The sequence below is a fragment of the Melospiza melodia genome, chromosome 5 (genome assembly GCF_035770615.1).
Source record: "Melospiza melodia melodia isolate bMelMel2 chromosome 5, bMelMel2.pri, whole genome shotgun sequence".
Classification (NCBI taxonomy): domain Eukaryota; kingdom Metazoa; phylum Chordata; class Aves; order Passeriformes; family Passerellidae; genus Melospiza; species Melospiza melodia.
In genome coordinates, this window is record NC_086198.1 from 85,754,418 (window position 1) to 85,777,628 (window position 23,211).

At 39.5% G+C, this 23,211-nt stretch overlaps 1 protein-coding gene across 2 annotated transcripts in view; it reads right to left on the reverse strand.

Annotated features, from left to right (window-relative positions):
- Window positions 1-23,211, reverse strand: part of SEL1L3 (SEL1L family member 3) — a 37,458-nt gene that overhangs the window by 11,062 nt on the left and 3,185 nt on the right. The window contains exons 2-16 of one of the 2 annotated variants that reach the window (XM_063157746.1): window positions 21,648-22,215; window positions 19,956-20,082; window positions 17,040-17,161; window positions 15,573-15,688; window positions 14,779-14,834; window positions 13,608-13,740; window positions 12,844-12,976; window positions 12,007-12,153; window positions 11,382-11,584; window positions 9,663-9,842; window positions 8,428-8,547; window positions 7,667-7,807; window positions 6,504-6,566; window positions 4,908-5,084; window positions 3,232-3,359 (exon numbers count right to left, since the gene is read on the reverse strand). In XM_063157746.1, the coding sequence (XP_063013816.1) occupies window positions 3,232-3,359; window positions 4,908-5,084; window positions 6,504-6,566; window positions 7,667-7,807; window positions 8,428-8,547; window positions 9,663-9,842; window positions 11,382-11,584; window positions 12,007-12,153; window positions 12,844-12,976; window positions 13,608-13,740; window positions 14,779-14,834; window positions 15,573-15,688; window positions 17,040-17,161; window positions 19,956-20,082; window positions 21,648-22,215 (2,414 nt within the window). Of the gene's footprint in view, window positions 1-3,231; window positions 3,360-4,907; window positions 5,085-6,503; window positions 6,567-7,666; window positions 7,808-8,427; window positions 8,548-9,662; window positions 9,843-11,381; window positions 11,588-12,006; window positions 12,154-12,843; window positions 12,977-13,607; window positions 13,741-14,778; window positions 14,835-15,572; window positions 15,689-17,039; window positions 17,162-19,955; window positions 20,083-21,647; window positions 22,216-23,211 lie in introns of both variants that reach the window. The other variant, XM_063157744.1, reaches the window with a different exon arrangement.

A 23,211-nucleotide genomic window follows, 5' to 3' on the forward strand; every position in this document is an offset into this window, starting at 1 on the left:
ACTGCAATGAATGAAAGAATGATGCAGATAAGCATCATGAAACCCATAATTCCGCTTCTGCGTGAAATCATTTCGCTTTTCATTCAGGACCTTAATAGAGAATTCCCCCAAAGTCCTTAGTTTCTTTTTATTTCTCTTCCAAGTCGTCTTGTGCAGTCTGAGTCTCGACTCCTGTCTGAGTACTCGTCTCTTTGTTACTTGAATCATTGTTTCTCGGATCCGCGTTTTCATGTTCTCGCACTCGAAATAGTTTCACGTGTCGCACCGACACCCACGTCAGACCTCACTCTGTGGAAACACAAGCGAAAGCCTTGCCCCCCTCTAGGTGGCGCTGTCACCGGCCTCCCCAGGTCGGACAACAGCATGAGCTGGACTGCCCCTCGTCCTGTCAACTGCCGTGTTCGTGATCTCGTTTGAGACCGTGTCTGTCTGGCTTTTAATTCAGCTGAAAATGGAGCTTGAACACCAGAACGTCTCCCTTGAAGGGAAGGGACTGGGACTCCGAGGGTTTTCATCCAGAGGTACCAAGTCTGAAGAGGGTGTGGAGCCGCTGGGACATAGGAACCCGAGCACGGCCCCTCCTCGCCCGAGACGTCACGGGCCCGCCCCCGCCCGCGCTCTACTCTGCGCATGCGTGCTTTCCGAGCCTCCCCCCGTCTCTCCTGGGCTGACGTCACTCTCCCCCCCTTGTTCCACCTCCCAGGTCTCCTCCCTCGGTCTGCCCCTGACTCTGTCTCTGTGTCCATTCCTCCCGCCGGTGTGTACGGTCTGCCCCCCGCCGGCACCCGGGCCCGCCCCGCCCCGCCCCGCAATTCGAGCCGAATTTGTCCGCGGGTTTTTGCGAGTTCTGCCCGCCGCGCGCGTCTCCGCTATTCTGCCGGCCGGAGCGGCCGCCACCCCCCGGCGCCGCGCTGACAAAAGCTGCACTGGGACTCGTGTCTCCCGGTATCTCTTCTCCCGCGCTCCCCGTCTGCTCCGCCGCTACCGCGCCGTGCCCCCGCGAGGAAGCGCCCTCCCCCCGATCCCTTCTCTGTCCCCCTTCACCCCCCCCCTCCGATCCTGACTCCCCTGTACTCTCCGGAGTTTCAGGACGCTTTAGGAGTTTCCTGGGGTTTCTGGGTTTTGGGACCGGGGCTTTAATATTTTTTCCTGCTCTCTTTTCTCGAGAGCCCTTTCCCCCTGGCTTCTTAAGGCCAGAAATAATTTTTTTTTTTTTCCGGAGCTTTGCTCCCCCATCCTTCTGCTGAGGATGCAGAGCAACTTTTCGTTGCTCTCCAGTCTTTTCGACTGAACCGGTATGCTTTTCTTTTTTTTTTCTTTTTCCGGGAGCCTTGCTCCCCCACCCTTCTGTTGAGGATGCTCTCCCAGTCTTTTCGACTGAACCGGTATGCTTTTCCAGCAATACCCTTGCCGACGAGAGCAGCTTTAACGCTGTCTCGTCTTTTTTGTCGTTAAGAAATATCAGTGCCTATTGATTTCCTGCCAAAACCCCACTTCGAATAGCAGGCATGTTTCGGCCAGTGGGTAATTAAGCCTTGCCCACAACAATAGCTGTTTTAATACTTTCTTTGGGATCTCTTCTGTGTGTGTTTGAGCCACGCCTTGTAAGGCGGACAAAATTTCCCGTTGTTGTTGGGAGAGTGTGCAATTATGTTCTTATATTTTGACCTTCTCACCGAATCTGTCGTCAGAGCTGTCCGAAGCCTCCCGTCTCTGTCCAGCAGGTCACAGGAGAAGAATCCGGAGGCGCCTTCCGGTTCCGATCCGGGCTGCTCTGCTACGAACTGTCTTCGGTAGAAGCTGAGAGATGTAATTCTCAGTGACTGCTGTTTTTTGCAGACTCTTCTGGCTGTTTTTTTTTTCCTTCTTCTTTTTCTTTTTTCTTCATGCTTCTCTCCTCAGGAGCTATCAGTGCTCTCCTGAGAACTCGTCCTAGATTGGAGTTGCCCTCTTTGCTCTTCAGCTCTTGAGCTTCAGCTCTTCAGGGCTGATCCCCCCCCCGAAAGGGTTGGTGGGGAGTTGCCCAAGCAGGGAACGCCAGATGTCGGATTTTAATTTTTCTCTTCTGTTTTATGGTTGATTTATGTTTGCTGGTTGTCGGTTTCTCTTCCCGGCTGTTTTATGTCCGGAGATAGCTCAGGGATGCCACTTGCTCGGTTTCTCGGTTGTTTCAAAGAGTTGGAAAGGCCCAGAGTGGCCTTGGACAGCCCAGCGCTTCAAAGGACGAGGAGAGACTTCTGATCTTGTTTCGGTCTCAGTGTTTATTAATTGTTTATCTAAAAGATTTTCTTTCAGCCCGACAGAGGTCTGCACAGCAGTCAGCCATGGGCACACTCCCCAGCCTCCGGGGCGGTCACCTATCTTTATACTCGAAGTTACGTGTACAATATTTATGATTTTTCTCCAATACCTTCTACTCTTATTAACCGGTGCACTTTTAGTAAAGACCAATCCCAAAGTGCCACCATCACCACAGAAGATGGAGGCCAAGAAGAAGAAGAAGAAGGACAGGACACGCCCCAATTCCTCCATCTTACTTCTCTAGACCCCCCTGTACAGAAATCCTAAACCCTGTGTATTATACTCTAACTAACTTATCCCTTCACCATTCACCCAGTGAAATCCTCCCAGTCCTCATACAGGTGTCATCTCCTGTGTAGGATCAAAGTCCTGTCACCAGACACTTCTGGCAACATTCCAGGACTCCTGAGCCCCCCAAGGGTGGTCTTGGTCGCTCTGCACCCTCATCCTGAGGTGCTGAGATCCCACAAGTACATGAAGTCCATTCATCTTTAAAAGTGTATTAGAGACATCCTATGTTTTTTTCTCAGCAATGTTTTTTAAGAAAACAAACCAAAGTTAATAGGTGCTATCAAAAATTATCTGCCTATTTTCGATGCAAAATGCCAATTCTACCACATCACAAATATTTCTTGAAATAAAATAGCGAGGCTTTGTTAAATAAAACATTTCAGAATTGTTCAATACAATCTCTCTGAGCTGTTCTGGAAAAAAAAGTAGTAAAAGTACTCAATATCTCTTAAAATCTACTGGTCATCTAAATAATACACATACTCATGCAGATCAAATATTACTGCAGAAGAACCTTTTGCCACAGAGGTAAGCACTGTGAAGTACAAGGTATTCAGGCCATGGACTTAAAAATCACCAATAATCAAAATAATCACATCAGAAATATATTCTCCTTTTATAAATGGTTTCCTTACTTACATTACAGCTTTTTCTGGATCTCTAGGGAAGTCTTCCATATTTCCTGTGATGTAATACAGAGAGCATCGCAGAGTCCCTTCAATGTGTCCTCCTTGGGCAGCTTTATAGAAATAGCGTGCAGCAACTGTCTGTGAAGAAACAAAACACAATTAGCAACTCTGCATTATTAATCTTTATTGAGATTTCTTCCTCAGGACCCTTTTCATCAAAGGAATAAAAATAGGTAGCTAGCTAATGAGGGCAAGATAGTTCAACTACTGTTAGTGTACTTAGATTAACTGAATTCTTCTAAATTTTTAATAGTTTAGGCTAGAGAAAGTTTTGAAAAACATATAGTTAGGTAATATATGGAACATCAAACAGAAAAGTGTCTAAATGTTTAACTAACACTCACTAACACAAAAGTCTTGCATGCACTGACAAAAGTAAAATTGGTTGTTCACTAGTAAGAAGATTATTAAGGCATCCTGGAGAACAGAACTTGTGATGCCAAATAAGGCTGTGGAGCAGCAGCAACTCTCTGTATGTTCAGCAGACCACAACTACAGCGCTCAAATCTTTGAAACTGGTCTATAGAAGATAACACAGATGGAGTAAGCAGGACCAAAGCTACAGAAGTGGGAAGGCTGTGTGGCTCCACATTTTACCCTCAGGAATAGTAATTGGTAAATAAACCAAACCAGCATACAAACAGAAATAATTTATTTCAGGAAATTTTTAACCATCAATGTATGCTTGCTGTTAGTGAGCATGGACTACACATTCCCTCTTGCCACTGGCTTTGATGAACAAAAAAATCTGGGCACTTTAAGTGTACTCTTATAATCAGTCCACTCTGAGATGTGTTTTTTGGTCCCTGGGGAAGGAAAATGTGTTTGCCAGATGCACATGTGGGTGAGCACTGGCAGCTGAAATACCCATTTCTGCTGGCAGCAGAAATACTCATTGTCTGGAGTATATCCAGATCTCAGAACTCAAAGGCCACACTGGAAACATTTTTTAGCTTTAAGTATGAGGTCTGACAACATTTATTACAGTCTACCTCATTACATTTTTGCTGCTGTTCATACACTTATAAGTTAATTAAACCAAATATAAATAAAGTAGACCATTCCTATTAGGGGAAAATTTATTTTGCACATATGTTAATGGGTTCTGTCACAGAAAAATAAAATACTGCTGTCTACCAGGACTGTATCAAAGAGTCACATTTTCAAGTCTGGATTGGAGAGCTCTCACTGCAGCTCTGAGGCTCACAGAAGCTGTGTGAATGCAGCATAGCTGTTCATGGGTTCAGGGACAAGGTTGTGCCTCTTTCAGTTATTGTGGAATCCCCTCCCTAAAAATTTTCCAATCCAAAACTGAGAACCTCAAAGGTCACATGATGTGAGAGCACACACTATCCTTCCTGGCTGCTGTCACTGCAAGGGGTAAAACCTGCACCTGTTTTGTTTCTAAATTAAAAGAATAGAAACACATGCATATAATTTTGACTGAGATATTTGAGCAACATCTCTCTCCCTAAGTAATTTGACTGAATCCCCCAGTAAAATTCTTCCTTGTGATAAAAGGTATCAAAATCTAACTTAGGGTGAACAGAGCAATCTCAAGAATGAGACAAAAACATCTAAATTGGGCCCTAATGTAAGAAATAGTACCATTAAATAATTACTCACTTGATTTCTACCAGGTACTCCAGGGTAAATGCCATCCAAATACAGGACACCAAGGTTGTATGATGCATCTGGATTTCCCAATTCTTCAGCAATTAACCAGTGCTTGGCTGCTTTTTTGTAGTCTCTTTTAAAATTGTGGTAATACCATCCTAATCCATTCACTGCCTGGGGCAAGCCCTTAAGGGAAGGAGAAAAGCAGTCTCAGGTCACACATTTGATTCTGCTTTATGTCACTTATGGGCCTAGGGGTTACAAACCCTTTTTTTCCTCACTACTTTCCTCTGTGGCCTTGTATACAGAGTGAGGAATAAGACTCCAGTGTCATCTTATTCTACAGAGTCTCAGCCATGACTTTCACTTGTTGACAAGAACAAACTGTGACTATTTTCCCCCTGTCTCCTCTTCAAAGCCAAACAGGACACTTGTTCTTGTGAACTCCCAGAAACTGATTGACAAGATTAGCAATCAAAAACCCACTTCTTTTAAACTAGAACATTTCCTTGAGAATAAATAGAAAGCAATGTACACAGAACTTTGTAATGCTGCTTTCAAAATGCATTTCACCAACATCATACAGATCAGCTTAATATATTGCTATCTGCTATTACTAAGTTGCATCTTTGCATCTTGGCTCAAGAGAAAGTCTTCAGACAGTTTTTAATGTTGTTCCAATGAGTCTTCACCTCCTTGTATAAACTGATGATGGTGGATCATATGGGGCTGTAAGTATGCCAGCAGTGTTACGAACTTGCACATTAAAATGCAAGAGCTGTTAAACTTTTCAATAATTATGATGTTGTTTCTGTATAGAAAATGTGCATTGGAGCACAAGAACCCAAGTATTTGAGTTCAAGGAGAGTAAGGAATTGATGTCCCTAGGAGTCTTCCAGGAAGCTGCTCCTCAGATCCTGAATCAAAGGTATTTTGATCACATCATAAAAGCCTCTCAGTTTATTTAAGCCTTTCCCAAACAGGCAGTAGAACAGATAGTCTCTCCTGTTTCAAAGGAATCCCAGAACTGGCACAAATCTTTTCTGATAGTGGTCAGCAGTGAAGTCCTACTGTCATAATCAGTCATTTAACTAATTCTGGTTCTAAGAGCTAGGAATGTATTCAAAGTCTAGCCACTCTCATTTTTATTCTAAGGACCAGATCATGGCCTGGGTAACCTGGCTGTCCTACATCATTAAACGGAGTGAGGCTCCTCTGCTCTGTGGTGCTCAATGTTTCTCCCTGGTATGGAAATAAAACAGGAGACTTTGGGACATCCAGGTCTTCTCCCTTTATGCTTGGGAATATGAGGCAAAAGCATACTCCTGGATCAAATATTCAGTCTGTAAATCACTTAACTAACATCAAGTTCCACAATATGTAAGTAGAGAGAATTTTTTTTCTTTCACAGAAATTTTGGCTGATTTTGAATAGTCTAGTCTCCCAACTTGGCAAATAAGGCTTTCACCATTCATGGTGATAACACTGGAAGAAGCAAGCAGTATGACCCAGAATTATGGTAACAGGCATTTTATATAAATCCGAGTTCATAGCTATTAGCACCTAGTACAGAACTACCACAGTGAAATATTTATTGCATTTTACCTTGGCTGCTGCTTTCTTCATCAATTCCAATGCAAGTTTTATATTCTTTTTCACACCTTGACCCTAGGAAACGCGTATGTGAAACAATCATTGTTTACAAATGCAGGCTGATAAAAATTCACTTATGCACATCCAAACTGCCTTTTAATATTGATACTATTACCTACTAAGTGTCATTCAGCTTTAAACAGTTACAACAAAACAAGCAGCTTTGTGTTCATCCTTTCTTCACAGCTTTAGAAAATCTCAGTGATGCAATCTAGAAACAATTATTTCACCAGTACATTCAAGTGATTTTTATGGGTAAATAATATCACAGATCTTTAAGACTGAGCAACTAAGGAAGAATAAATAGCATTTAAATGGGCATAGGTTGTGCACAGTTTGGCAGTGAGTAAGAGCTCTCAGCTCTCCTGAAAAAGGATGTTAGAGTGTCTCTAGAGGAAATACACAGCTGTTACGCTTCTGATGTCCACATAAAATAATTTTAGACACAGGTGAAACAGATTATGTGCATTCAAAATTAACACAAGTAAAACTTAAGCAAACATTTTCCAGAGAAAATCCTCCACTGTCAAAGGAATGAGGTGAAGACCTAGCAGTTCCTTACCACCTAAGCTTTAGTGCTTGAATGTCTTAGGGGTGACATCACCTAGCTGATACACCTTATTTGATGCAGGTGAAGTCAGGCTTTAGTTTAGCATCTTCTGTCTACTGCGTCTAGCAGGGAAAAACTAACTGCATGCAGGGATAATTTAATTCCAACTGAGGAATTAATTCCAACTAAAAAAATATCCTAATAAAGGGCATTCTAAGAAAGGATCAAACTTTTACCTACACCTCTATACCAAAGCCTATGCCTACTAGCTGGTTGGATTCTTGAGGCGACAAAACATTAGGAAAAATTAGGATCCACAATTTGGGTGGTATTTAGATCCTGAATATGGAGAGCAATAAAGTAAGATTGTTTTTAACTTGCTCTTTTTAAAATTTTTGTGCCTCTTTTTGGTAAAAATCAACATTAGCTTCATACCTATTGATTGATTTTCAGAGTAAATGTAAAAGCACTTGTATACACTCTTACCATGTGTCACTGCAGATAGCTTAAAACATCATGTTAAAGGAATGACTATTTTGAAGTGAAAACATCAAATATAACTTACCTTAAACAACACAATGGCGTAATCATATATCAACACTGGATCTTCTGTTTCTATTGCACCCTTTGCATACCATTCTATTGCAGCTTCAGGATTTTTTGCCACTCCTTGTTGGCCCCAAAACAGCATCTGAGCCAGACGTTGCTAGAAGAAAATAACTTAAGTGGTAATGCTATAAATGCTGGTATTGAAACTGGAATTGCAGGAACAGACTTTTGCAGGCTTAGATGAATTTCAAATATGAGAAGAAACTAGTATACACCCTCAACAGTTTGAAAACAACTGGTTAACAGGAATGTTCAGACAGCTTTTCAGTGGTGGAATGTATTGATGCTAACTCTACAGCAGGCTTATTTTTACAGCTGTCAGCATCATAGAGTCTGGATTGATTGAAGTGCAGGGGTAAGTGACAGATTTGATGCAGGTAAATGGCTCAGTATTACAATATACTGCTACTGGTCTCAGATCAGCAGCAGAATTGCAATGTATCAAATACAAAGCCAGGGAAAAGGATCAGACAAGGAGGTTGCCAAGACTTGAAGACTCTTCCTTTGTGCCTTGCATCATTGTTACAGCTTTTGCATGGTTATTGGATATTATTGAACAGGAACATGAGAAGTAGTCAGGACTTGGAAAAAAGAAGCGATTCTGGGTGGAAGGAGGAAAGTCTGTCTGCTCTCCTCTGCAACTTTCCTACATGGTCTACAGATGGACATTCCTAAGAGTGTCTAAAACCAAGAACGGGAAAAATTATTGCTTTATACCTGTGCAGCTGCATTTCCTCTTGTTGCTTCATGTTTTAACCACATGAAGACATCACCATTTTCTTTTGTTTGAGCTTTTAGCAGTTCATCATCCATCAGTCTTATAGTTTCAACAAATGCCTGAAGAGTAGGTGAACAGAAAAAAAATTAACTTCCACATGAATTTCACAATGGATTTCTACATCTGCAACCAAAATGAAACTTTCGTCCATGTCCTGCTTATCCCTAAAAATCATTAGTTCTGGATTTTAAAATTCTCATCACTCCTCTGTTGGCTAGTGCATTAAGAACTATTCTTACATCCCCTGTAAAAAACATTTACTGCTTTACTGCTTCCAAAACTGTAAGTCCATTCTACACTGCAAAGATATGCCAAGACAGCAACAACTGAAAAAAAAACCCAACCATCTTTTGGTTTCAGAAATGACAAAGAAGTATATTTAAGTCTTTCAAAGCTTTAGTATTTCTACAGAAATTGCTTTCAAAAGATTAAAAAAAGACTGGCAGAAAGCTTGATGAAGACATGACACACAGCACTCTTATCTAGGTAAGTCTGTCAGCTTTTAGTTCTTCAGCAATTAGAATCTCTCTATTTCTGTACAATAATCAGGCTTTATGATAAGCCAGGATTCTAGCACTATTCTTGACTATTCTTTACAAATAAAGTTGTGTTACCTCCTGTTAGCAGCCTATTCTGAAATTATTTTATTGTAACTTTATCAGATAATTATTTAACAACCAAGTAATTACATTTGATTATAGAAAAGGTTAAAGTATGGAGAGGACAATTCATTTTTTGCAGGAACTTCATGATGTCTGTCTATTGAAACAGCAGATCAATTGCTTAATAAGCACATCCAATTATATTAATAATTAAAAGTCTGAGTGAGGACTCAGGGGCCAAGAATAAGGCTTGGACTTTAATAAAAGACAAGCTTGTGGACAATTCTGAGGATTTGAGTCTGATATTGATTTTGATAACCCCTTCTTAAGAAACACAGTAATGATACCTACATATAATTTGGGGAATTTTGTAACAATCATTGGATCACAGAATGATTTGGGCTGGAAGGGACTCTTAAAAACCATTTAGTCCAACACCCCTGCCACAGGCAGGGACACAAATCAGATGAGCCAATATTTGTAAATCAAGACAAAAATCTTCTGGCCACATAATACGAATATGAAAAATAACTTGCACAGAAAAAAATCAGATACACTTGTAATTCTTTTACCTGTTCCCCTTTTATATTGTGTTGATCCAGGGATGTCTTTATTGCAATATTGCTGTAATAAGCATAAGACAGCTCCAAATCAAGTGGATAGTTATTAATCCCTTGGTAATGTTTATAGCCAAGATTCATCACAGAGAGTCTCTCGTTCCCCTGAGCACCAACCAAACTATATAGCAGTCCCTGGCAAAAATCAACAGACATAAACAAGAGTGAATTCACTGCACATCTCACAAGTTAAGCACTTCCCAGGAAATTTCCAGGGAACAGAAGGTTCATTCTGGTAGCTGATATACTAGCTATATTATGTAAACACAGTTACAGAAACAAACACAGCCCATAAAGTAGTCAAAATGTCTTATGTTTGCACAGAAACACTGGAAAGGAAAACTAGGCTCTAAATACTTTTCAAGTATTGCATTTATTCTGTCATCACTAAATGTGCAGCAGTTTTTCAATGTCATTTTACTACAGTGCTGTTTATACTCTGACACTTCTTATACTCAGCAGTGACTTAACCAGTCCCACTGAGGCCAGCTGGAGTTTTCACACTGAATCCTGTGAAACATATGGAAGCTAACAAACAGCATTTCAGAATCTTACCCTAGGGACCTGACAGGACTAGAAGGATGGAATCTATGGCTGATAAGGTTTCAGCACAAATCTCCCTTGAGATACATGTTAATTGGTCTATGCACCACACTTGCCAAAAAAATTTTCAGCACTACTATTATTTTTCACCTGCACAGCAAGAAAACCAATGGTGTCCCATCTGTGCTGGATATTAAATTGTTTCCTACACTACCAGAAGCAGATCCAACGATGAAATTACTCAGCCTCCATAATAAGCACTGTATACTCTATAATTAGGGTATAAAAAGGGTTCCTGTTTAAGGTTTCTTGTTTCTGAAGAACTGCAGGTGAGCTTTGTTTCTGATTGGCCTGTAAGAGGTTCTTCTGGTTTAATGTCCTCTAACTGCAACAGACAGATCTGCTATTCTTTATATTTTACTATTATACCACAATTAAGTATCTGTTGGCAATTTTAGTGTTGCATTCTTCCCCTGACATATAAACACCTTCCCTTTATTTGACCTAGAACACATTGAAACATTTCAGTTATTTGCAAGCTGCCTAAGAGGTCAGGAGTTCTCAAACTCTGCAGTTGCTCAGTTTGAAGCACAGTCACTTTTTTACAAAAGAAAACTGCTCTACTTTGGTTACCCTTGCTCATTTGACCATAATATACTCAGTGTCACATTTTTGCACACTCTAAAATCAGAATTCTTCCCTGACTGTACTATGCAACCTTTCCAATTTAGATTTGCCTGATCTGGGACTTTTTTCCCACCTGTTTTCAAATCACTGCGGGTGACTCAAGGGATCTTACTCATCCTGGCTCCACAGTGACTGGGAAAAGCAGTACTTTCTGTGCTGTTCACTTTACTACCATTTTTAGATCTTTATTATATCACTGATGTCCTTGTTCTCCTTGAGCAGGACAAAGATTCCCACCACCAGGCCTTCATAAAGATATCACTGCTTTTATATTTAAAGATATAAATAAAGGGTATTTATTAGTAGCTTTATTGGAGAATCCCTTCAACCACTTGGATCTGAGGGCCATTTCACTTTTTTTAATTCAATGGCTCATCCCATTTCTTAACTGTCTTTAAAGGTAATTAATTTCACAGACATAACAGCACATGTTAAATATGGTACCTTTATACGATCCACAGGCACCCCAAGGCCTGTTTCAAATATAACTGCAAGGAAATAGGAAGCCTTATGGTATCCACAACAGCTGGAATCCACCAGGAGAGGGACAGAGGAGCCCAAATTGCTGAGGCCATTGGCACTGGACAGACCTTTCACAACCTTCTCAAATATCCTTCGGCCAACTTCTACAACTGTATCACTTCCATCTTCTAACACCAAAAATAAAATATAGAACACACAGTTGTTGTAAGAGTTCAAATTAGGAACCAATTCCCCAGAAACTAACAGACAGAATAATAGATTATGTTATTTCTCAAGCTGAATGGTATTCTCAATGCAGATTAAATTCCTAGAGAAATAAGGTATTACTGAATAAGAAGAGTGAAAAAAATCCAAAAGATCATCTCAAAGTGACCACTAAAAAATAAGGATATTTCTATAATTCTTTCTACCTAGTAAGCCATCCTTCCATCTGCAGCATATTGCAATGTATAACCCACTAAACACTCCTTTATTAAGTTAGCTAATATGAAAAACATGTATAACAAATTAAGCCAAATAATACTAAACTACACAACAAATATTGTTGAGATATTTAAGAACAATTAAAAAAAAGAAACATGATTACCATCTGGACTACTGAAATCCATCTCTTGTAACAGTTTGAACAAAGTGTGGTACTTTTCCCTGAGCTCTTTTCCCCACATGAAAGCATCACATTTGGATTTTTCTCCATATTTGTGAATCAACTCCAAATAATAGTTTTCATAGTAACCTAGAGAAAGCAACATATTTAAGATAGGAAAGCTGACTTTTTGGTCTTCAAAAGAAGTTTCTGACAGAAAAAAAATTTTCTCATAAACTCAAAATTCATGGACAAGATGAATACACCCTTAACACAAAGCTAAAAACTCACCCAGCTAGCACAGGCCACTTACAAATACATTTAGGTTTCTTTTTCCATAATCTAGTCACAACACATTCAATCTAATTCAAATTAGAAACATAAGCTAGTTTTCAGCACACATTTAAGCTATGTCATTCTCCTTTTACCAAAGTGGACACTTTGGTAGAAGCCTGTTGATTACTGAATGTTAGGCAACTGTGGCAGAAACAGTCTAGCAAAATCCACCCATTTTCCTTTAGGGTAATTTTGAAAATGAAATGGAAGAAAGGAAATAGCATAACACACATGAAAGCTTGAGAGTATTTTTTTGTCCCTTTAGGCACCTCTCTTATTAGAGAAGACATATCAAGATAATTGATTTAAGTTTTTATTCCATGACACAAAAGTATTTGCAAGGACAAAACCCCAGTTTTAGCTACCAGTAATAAGACTAAACTCTTCAAATTGTTATGGTGAATTTAATTTTACTTTTGATGATCAATATTCAGATTGTTAAAGGAAAGAAAACAGGTCTCCAAAGATGACAGTTTAAGATTCATGTCATAGATCAACACTTACAACTTCTGTGTGTTTTTTCGCCTTGTCTTACAATATATCTGTAATCATAAACTATTTCTTGAATGTCCATACATCTCTCGTAGTAAAGCTCAATTTGTTCCACTGTGTCTTTGTCATGAAGAGGATTAGAAATCTGTAAAAAGGTAAATGATGGATAAATGGCATCTCCAGCATCTGTTGTTGTGTATGCTCAGCTAGAAAGATGCACTGTACACAAATAACAAAAGGAGACAGATTGTTCACTACAATCAGCTTATCTGGCACACCCTATTAGTGTGTCAGACAGTCTGATGCTGACCCCAGTAGATCACTGCCTATTTAAATGGTCATCATAATCCAAAAATCACAGAAGATTCTGGTCAGTTTCCAAAACTGACCAGACCCATGCAACTTTTACCATCAGTTTCATCAAAACCACAGATTAATCAAATATATCCAACACTGTATCATCAGAAACTCTGGGAACAAAGCAATAGTGAAAATATTAAATATATTAAATATATATTATATTATTATAATTGTACCTATATTATTAAATATAGATCTACAAAAACTCCTTAAGTATTATCTTTTAGCATTTGAAATGGTAACTAATGTTGCTAGATTTGAAAAGAAAATTATCATGTATGACATATGTTCCCAGATGCTATTGTGCTTCATAGCTAGTTTATCACCAGATGAGCACTCCATCTGAAAAAATAAAATATACTCAGTCATAGTTGGCTGCTAATATTTCAGCATTTCCAAGTAGTGCCCTTGCTCACCTGTTCTGTTTCCAGCACATTGAGGCGATAGTATTTCACAGGTCCAAAGAAGGCTTCAATACCATTTACATACCCACTGCCCCCAAGAACAAAGTATCCAGCAGTGTCATCATAATAGAAATCTTCCCTAAAACTTGAGAACATGAAAGAGAAGTAAGCTGACTATCTAGAGGTACTGTGAAAGAAGAAAGAGAAATAAGTATTTCTCAGAATTTCTGCAACTGACGGTCTTAAGCTTATTCCAAGTATCTTCTTCTTTTGTAATTTGTTTATTCTCAAAATTGACTCTGCAATTTAGTGTGACAAATTATGGAGTAAATTTAACAAATTCCTTGTCTACAAACATATTAAACCAACAGGGGTGTTTTATTTTTCTGACCTGTAAGTATCTTTTGATATTTTAGGCATCATTATTTAAGCTCATTTTTTTCAGTTCCACCTTTCCCTTTCACTTTTCTAAAATCAGCATATGAAAATTTAAGCTATTAGTCTCCTAGAGTTATCATCTGCAACTTATCAATTTCTGGATTTAAAGCACAGCAGAGAAGGAACAATCCTGAAGTCTGGCAGTCTGCCATGCAGTTCACTGTTACATAGTTCCCTTATTAACAGTGGCATTTTTGAATTATTTGCACAAGAAAGAGTCCATCTTAAATTACAGTGAAAGAAACCAATTAAAAACCCATTTAAAAATATTCAGTTGCATAGAATACTTCTACATAGAAATTTTTATATTTCTATATTTCTACATAGACAGAGTGTGAATACTTTTGGTAGAAATTTTGCTCTCTAACTAAGCAAAACAAGTAAGAATTTCCCTGCTGAAATACTACCCCTCACAGCAACAGCAAAACTAGACTTCAGTAAGGCCAAAAGTTCATTTGAAGACTGATCTTAATGCCACTGACCTGCCAATCAGTTTTTAGTGAGGGTTATCAGACTCTAGTACTAGATCATACACAACATTAACTCATGGCATTAAAATACTCAGCTCATGCTTAATGTAAGCACAGTAAAGCAAGCTGGTTTTGAAAGGATAGTGTAGAAAAAGACCACAGACATTTTCAAAATCAATTAGAATCTCAGTTATAAACTGTGCTATCCTTCCCCCATTCTCTGCATCTGAACATACACACACCTATTACTCCACAAAGGAGAAAATGCTGCTTACGTAAAAGATTGATGATGATGTCTTTTCAAATTCTTCCCAACACTGCTTACTTCAATCTAAAAGAGCACAAAACATTAATCACAATAAAAGAAATGTTATAGGGTACATTTACTACACTGTCTAGTTGCTCCAGGGGAGGTTTAAATTGGATGTTAGGAAATATTTCTTCACTGAAAGAGTTGTCAAGCACTGGAACAGGCTGCCCATGTTAACTGTGGAGTCACCATCCCTGAAGTGTTCAGGAAACAAGTGGATGTGGCACTCAGCACTGTGGTTTTAACTGATGTGGTGCTATTTGCTCAAAGGTTGGACTTGATAATCTTTGAGGTCTTTTCCAGCCTTAATGATTCAATGATTCTTGTTGATCCACAACCCAAAATCCTTCTCCCCAGGGCTGCTCTCAATCTACTCTCTGCCCAGCCCGTGTTTGTGCGTGGGATTCCCCTGACCCAGGTGCAACACCTCGCACTTGGACTTGTGGAAAATCACAAGGTTCACATGGGCTCACCTCTCCAGCCTGTCCATGTCCATTTGGATGGCATCCATTCCCTCCAGCCTCTCAACTACACCCCACAGCCTGGTGTCATTGGAAAACTTGCTGAGGATGCACCCAATCCAACTCAATCAATCAATCAAAGTTGATTTTCCAAAGCTGGATGGTCTGAACATCCCCTCACAACTTCTAGTTTTAGATTTTTCATTCTTTTGCTATGTGAGCATGTAGAATTTACAGTGTTTGTCTCAGCCTCAGCTATTAAGGAGTTTGTCAGTTTGTAATTCAGTGGCAAGCATACCTGTCCACCCTTAAAGGAGAGATCCAGTCGAAACCACTGCTTCAGAGGAAGGCTGAAGCTAGTTTTCACTGCAAGGTCATCCCCTCTCATGAGATGCATCTGAATATGCACATAACCTGAGAGCAAAAAGGGAAGAAAAAGGAAACAAACACCACAGAAACATTAGCAGCAAGAATGGATTTACTAATGCTTTGTTCACAGTGATTCTGTCCTCTTCACCTTCTTCCTCACCAACAACAGAAATCTGGCACCACCAAGCCATACATCAGCTCTCAGAGCCCCACAGACAGTGCTCCACATTTCAGGTACACAGCTCAGATGCTGATGCCCAGGCTCCCACAGGAAACCACAGGCTGAAAACCAGGGTGAAACAGACTGAACAGACTAAACCTAAGGGAGGCTGTCACAGCTGATCTCAAACATCAGAAAGCAGTTGTGGCTTGCAGTAAACAGCACAAGGGACCAGTAAACAATGGCATCCACTCAGCACTCAACTGGTGGCATGTGACTGCAATGATCAAGCACAAGGAGACTCTACCCTCCACTTCTTGGACCTGGAGAAGCCACACTCATGGTCTGAACTTTTAAGATCAGAACAAGCTACTTTGATAATCTAGGGTAACACTGAGAATAAAACTGGCTCTAAAACCTCACCAGGCAAATCTCATATTAAGCTGGTAACTTCCATTTTTTTTGTTCTTCACACAAAAACATCCAGTTTATAATGGATACATTATTGAAATTGGCTACATGACAGAGAAAATGAAAAATGACAAAAATGACAGTGAGGAAGAGGTCAGTTGTCAAACTCTTAAAGAAGGAGGAAAAAAATGTGTTATGAGAATGCCAGGTGTACCCTTTTAAAACTCTGCATGCTTATTTCTTCTGCGAGCCTGCCAGCCAGCTCCCAGCCCTCTTCTGACAACAACAGGCCCCCACTGCAAGTGTTGCAAGACTAAGATAGTGCTACCTCTTAACTTTCTTCTGGATCAGGGAAACAGACTGGTTCTTGCCTACACATTGCAGTGTAGGCAAGACCTTGAATGACTTTGACTTTTTCTGAGGCTACTTCCAATTATCAAAAATGTTCATGTTGTATATATAGGAATTAAGATCAGGAATTAGGATCTTATTATTACTTCAGTAATAATAAGAAAGCTTGTTCATTGAGGTGAGACTGTTTAATCTCAGTGTATGCTCCTGGCTGAAAGATTCAGGCTATTCTCCTGACAAAGCAGACATTTCTGAAGTTAGTGAAGATTAGATGCTATGCAACTACTACATTTTCTCCTGTTAATTTAGTGGCTACTTTCCTACTGAGATGCTACAGTCAAAAAGAAGCATTTTGCAAGGGATCAATTTCACAAAATAAGTCTGATAATACATTTTTATAAATGTTATTCCTAGGCACAAATCGATAAAGACTGTATTAGACCTCTTCTGAAAGCCATTAGTAATATCCCTTACCTTCCTCATTTAGAAATACAGCAGGAGTACCATACATTTCTTTTGAATCAATAAAATAGAGTATACCACACAGATCCTTTTCACAGTGATGGAGCAGATATAGCCAGATTGAAATGGTGAACCTGTATGAGCAAAAACAAACACAAAATCCACTCCTGATGAGAAAGCTCTCTATATAATTTGAAAAGCATGCATTTCACTTTAATTTAGCAAACCTGTGTCACACATGTAATCTTCAGAATAGAACAGAACACTGTAACATCCTCTACAGTAAAAATCTTCAGAAAAACCACACTTAAAACTTTTGGATCTTTGATCTCTAACCACAGACTTTTGTGGTAACAAACAGGAGAAGAGAGTAAGGAAATGCTATCTGAATCAATTCCAGAATGCCAGGTCAGAGCTACTTCCAGATCCTACACCATCCAGGAACTGAAAACACCACCAAGACAAACTGGAGCCAACCTCCCCCACACAGAGCAGTACCAAGCCCCCAGATGTGTGCTGTTGTCACCTTGATTGTCAAAGCCAGTAAAAACTATTAGCTCTGTCTTCTGTACTAAAAGTGAACCGTGAAAACAGACTTGTGAGAAGCAGTTAAAAATTAGTCCATTCTCTGGACAGTACAGATGGGTATGAACAGCTGTCACAAAAGTATCACAGGATGAATAAAGGTGGAGCCTCTGCAAACTATGGAACAGTGAAAAATAAAAAACCAAACACCAACAGCACTATGTACTTAGAAATTTCTGTTCAAACCTGGCTGAGGCACTAAAAGCAGAATATATACCACAATATCTAATTTTAAGGAGTTCCTCTGTGCCAGACTAAATCTGCTTCTGTGCTCTTAACAGAAATTTGATCACACTTATTTCTGTAACATTGCCACAGCAGTTAGGTCAATGCTGAATGACTTTGAAAATTGTACCTCCAGTGTATAATTCAGCAAAGCACTATAATTATTATCATATCTGATGAAATAGTTCACTTTTCTTAGTGACTTTTAGAAAGAGATAGTAAATTTTTGCATTTCTGTAATTAATAAAAATGGTCAACATTTGTTTATAATACTTTAGGATTGGGTCAGCTTGCCTTGCTTCTCTATCAAAAAATTGCTTAACACAAGTACCTTGTATCTTCTCCTAAACTAAACCACTGTAGGTCTGAAAGCCTAACACCTGCTCTCCTTAAAAAAAAAAAATGCAAGGATGATTAAGTTTTCTCTAATGGAAACTATGCCTTAAACAGCTAATAATACCATTTTCTCCAGAGATGGTATATGGATGTGGCAGAAAGGTTTGTAAATGACAACCACTTGTATATTGATTGCTAGGACCTACAGGCAAACACTGTGCTTCTAGAAATACTGCTCCTGTGTTCATGCTTATATATTGCTCTTTTCAACTTTCATCTCTGCCAATCCAGCAAACTCAAATGCCTCGGTCTCCATTTAATCCTTGATTGCCAGTCTGAGACTGTGTTTGTTCTGGACACATTTCTTGGGACAGAGTTTTGGACAATGCTGACTCATTTCATATCCCCACTGCTGCAGAGTGCCAAACAGCTTGAGCAGTCCCTTACAGTCCCAGCCTGTTCTTGCTGCAGGCTCAAAGAAAAATTATGTATCTCGGACTCCCTTTCTTTACAAATCCCTGACTGAAGCCAAACAAGTATCTCAGTTAGATTCATCTACTTCTGTTACCTTTTTGTACAGTGGGGAACCACTGCTCACATACACAGAACTGAAAAAGAACTGAAGAGAAGAACTCTCTTCCTCTTCCTAACAGAACTACCCCAGGCTGTCACACAACCACAGCACACAGCACACTGAAGACACTGAACTTGAAGGCAAGAACTATGTGGAGCAGACAAAAAGATGCATAAATTTATTCCATATACTCTACACCAGAGCTTAAGTGCCTCTGTACCAGAAGCAGGATGCACTGTGTTGGTGGGCAAAGAGCAGCAGGCTGTCACTCATCCAGAAGAGACCAGGAGCTAAAAATTACTCTGTATTTATGGCTTCAGTTATTGTTTGAGAGCTAGGAATTTGCATGCAACCTGTGCTCTCTGGCAAGCCATCTTGGCACTCTTCTTGAGGCCACAGGCCAAATGCAATCCAGAAGGCAAGTCCCAGCTCCTGTAATTATTTCCTACTTCTGCAATAATGTTGCCAGGGTGAGAGCATCTGGTGGAAGGGAGGTCTATTTATGTATCTCTACTCCCCTGAAGTTGCAAAATATGACTGGAGAGTTGTGACAGTTTTGGGAAGGGGGACCAGAGCAGAGCAAGATGACCTTACAAGAGCGATTCCTCTGTAACTGAATAGTGTGCAGGGGATAAGGAGTTGTACTCCTGTCAAAATAGGAAAGCTTACACAGCAATGGTAGAAGGAAATGGAGTGAGCTCAAGCTGGAAGACTTATCTAGGCACAGGATTCTATCCAGTTGCTTGTCAGGTGCAAAATAAACTAGAGTGGGAATTTATAGTGATAAAGCTGCTTCATGCTGCTTGCCCTTGCAAGAAATCCTACTCTGCTCTTGGTCTGCAAACAATGTTAGAAATGCAGATCTGTTTGTAATGCAGAAAACCCCAGGCTAGTTAGTCATGAGACAGCAGTCTGATCGTGGCAGCAGGTAACAGCTAACTCACCCTCCTAATTGTACCTGTTACACCTTCAGTGGCATCTCTTACACAGCACTGCACTAACAAATACTGCAAGTATCTTCCTGAGCTTCAGCTTAAGCCTGTCCAGAACTGGAATTAGAAGGAACTGCTAACTAGGCTCCTTTTGCATCTTTTATGAAATTAGTAGGCAGTATTCCTTGAATTTGTGGTAAAGCCCAAGAGTTTAAGTACGTTCTATAGCCTTCAAAAACCAAATACAGTCCCATTCACTTAGTTGCCTGTACTTACATGGGATAATCAACCTGGTGTTGTCTGACTGTCTCAAGTTCTCTGTTTTCAAACTGTTCAAATTTCTTCACAATTCCTGTTTTTTCCCCACTGGAAGCATATATAAATTCGAGAACATGGACACCATCTGCAAAATACAGTCTTTTTTAATCTGACAGACAGAAAGCATAAAACTAATTCATTAGCTCACATTCCTACAGTCGAACATTTAAATCACACAACAGATTTAAAGCTAACACAAACTCTCAATAAGTCCTTAGACAAAAATTCACTTGCTGCTGTAAAATACATTACAGTCTTGGACCAAATAACCCACAAAAAGTGAATTTGATCCTGTTTCCAGATAAAATTAGAAGCAGGGAAAGAACAGACTTATTTAAATCTAAGATACTTAAAGAACCAGTTAGTAAACAAGTCCTACTTAATGTTATTCACTTACATCTCAACCTATCTTTGGTTATGCCTAAGTGACATTTCTCCACATCTCTTGGAATTGCTCTCCATTTGTGCCTCTCTATATTATATGTATGCATAGATACCAATTCTATTCTTAACTGATATGGATAATCCTGTAACAAAACTGATAAAGATGCCCCTCCTAAGAAAAAAGAGAAAAATCTTCAAGGCCATGAGATATCATCAGCTTGCCTAGAGAAACCCAAAAACCAGACAAAAAACCACCAAGAAAACAATAAGATAAACCAAACCCTGAGCAAATTGTTACATTATTTTAAGAAACAAAATTTGAATATTATTTCCTTCTATTGTCTATTAAACTGATTTAATCTGTAATAGAAATAGATAATACAGACAATAAGATGTTTCACAGTGTTGTCAGATATCACATGCTGTCTCCAACAAGTATTTTAGAAAGCCCTTAAAGGAAACAAGATGTTTCCAGTTCTTCTTCAGAGCACTTACATGCCAGTGTAGTGAGAATAAATGACACAAATACCATTATGGGATTTTCTGGGAGAGAACCATTTAGAAACAAATGTTCTTTTTCCTTCTAGGTTCTGCTTTGAGCACTCACTGAGAGCAAAAACATTGTCAGCAAGTGTAAAGCTAGAGATAGGCAGGCAGAAAAAAAAGGACTCAAAAATCTAAAAAGCAATGCTGTTTCTGTAATCTGTACTGTTGGCAATACATGATTTTTTATTTAAAACTATTACTTTTTTTTTCTAAAATGCTTGTTCATAATGGTTCTAGGGAAAAAAAAAGAGGGTCTGTAAAGCTTAGCTGACTACAGAGACTTGAAAATATGTTTCTGAGTGTGAGGCCATCACTTTAAACAGAAGGAAAACTACTTATGTGAAAATTATGTGTGCATGAACTGCAGAACTGATTCTGCATTAATGCAGTAAGGGACTGAACAACTCCATCTGAAGATAAAGGAATAATGTTCACAAACTCTGGTGGGTTTTGACTAAAATTGTTTGAAAATGCTTAGAAAAGAGGGGGCCAGGCGGCCACCAACCTCCAGGCTAGCTGTGATGAAACAATCTGAAGAGCAGGATGGCTTCAGCAACTTGCAACTCTAACCTCACAGTTATGGAGATTACATGTTCAACAACGCTTCCCAAGTAAACCACTGTGTGTAATATTTACTATTTACTACCAGTTGGCATTTTTTAACAGCTTACCAGAGATGTTATTTGTTTCCTTGGGGAAAAAAAGTGACATTGCACCTACCAGTTTCATGAGGGCACTGAGGTATCCTATTGGCCTGGAGCATCCACAAATAGTCAGCACCCCACTGAAGACAAACTTTGTGATCCTTATATGGCCGTTCAAAGGGTGGAACTGCCTCTAAAAATGTGTAATTCTTGGCAACTGCAGCCTGGTAGTCTTCATTCTGCTCATCACCATAGCTGCTAGCTGATCTGTGGCTAATCCATGCGTACAGTATCACACTGTGCACTATTATTGAGTTTCTGATGATATAATCATCTCTGTAAACCATGATGCTTGGAAATTTCAAGTGTACTTGTCGAGTTCTGCTAACATAAAGGTTCTTCTCATCCTTCCATCTCCTTCTATACACTGGCACACCAGTCCTGAACTCGGAGGAAGCTACTGCTTCTAAACTGACAATACAAGGTTTAGAACATAAATATTGAACTGAAACCTCAGAATTGTTAAGAACTTTCTTTTCTAAAATGTTTAAATAGATAAAATCTACATAATCCACATTCTTCTGAAACTGTGGAGTAACTGCTGTTGTCTGTAATGTCTCCTTTCCAAAGGACAGCACAAAGTTCTGGAAGAAAACCCAAAACACAGAGATGTTAACCAGAGAATCTATGTGATTATTCACACACTCACAATAATAACAGAACACTGCACAGGCACGTATATACCACACTTTTACTTCAAAAGATGAGGTTTCCTTTACCCAGCAAGTAGACACGGATTACTGGAGAGCCACCATCAAGATTTTAATGGCATCAACGTCCCTACGTCAAGGTCTCAAAGTTACACATGCTTCTACAAACAAACTGTATTTACAGGGTGTATCCTTCAGCCCTGTGCAAGTGGAATCCGGTCTAAGATAGCGACTTAGACGTCACACTATTCAAACATGCTCCTAGGATCAGGCCTGAGGAGTGTGCACAAAAATGTACAGGCATACATTCATTATGTATCATTGTTTGCTAGGATTGCCACAGCCTGATGTTTCTGCTTCTTCTAAAAAAGTTAGCTAATTTTGTTACCTGTCATGCAGGTCCCTGAAGGACAAACTAACAACAAAGGCTTCCTGACAATGAATTAATATTTGTAACGTGTTTCATTTTTGACATGTTCCTATTGTGAAGATGGACTTGGAAATCTGAGCAGCAAGACCAGCAGGCTGAATTTGCTCAGCTGTTGCTCTCCACAGCTAGGTACATTATATATAGTTTGAGAGTGAGTGCCTGGACATACAACAGGATTATCCCCTGTGATTAAGTTCTTGTCTCTAAAACTTCAAACAGCTTATTTTCTTTCTGCCTAGCAGCCAGCATCCAGCTTGATGCACTGCCAAGGATACTGGGGATTACTCAGCTCTGAGGGCAAGCCACCAGCACAGCAGTTCCACCACGTCCCCTGGTCTGTCTAAGATATTCACAATTGTCACATAGGAATACCAGGGAAGATGGTCATTAAGATTGCTAAAAATGAGATCTGTCTTGGGTAACCTTTAACTTTGCTAAGATTAAACAAATTAAAATAAAATTTATCTTGGATACCTATCTTGGATTGATGCCTTTTTCAC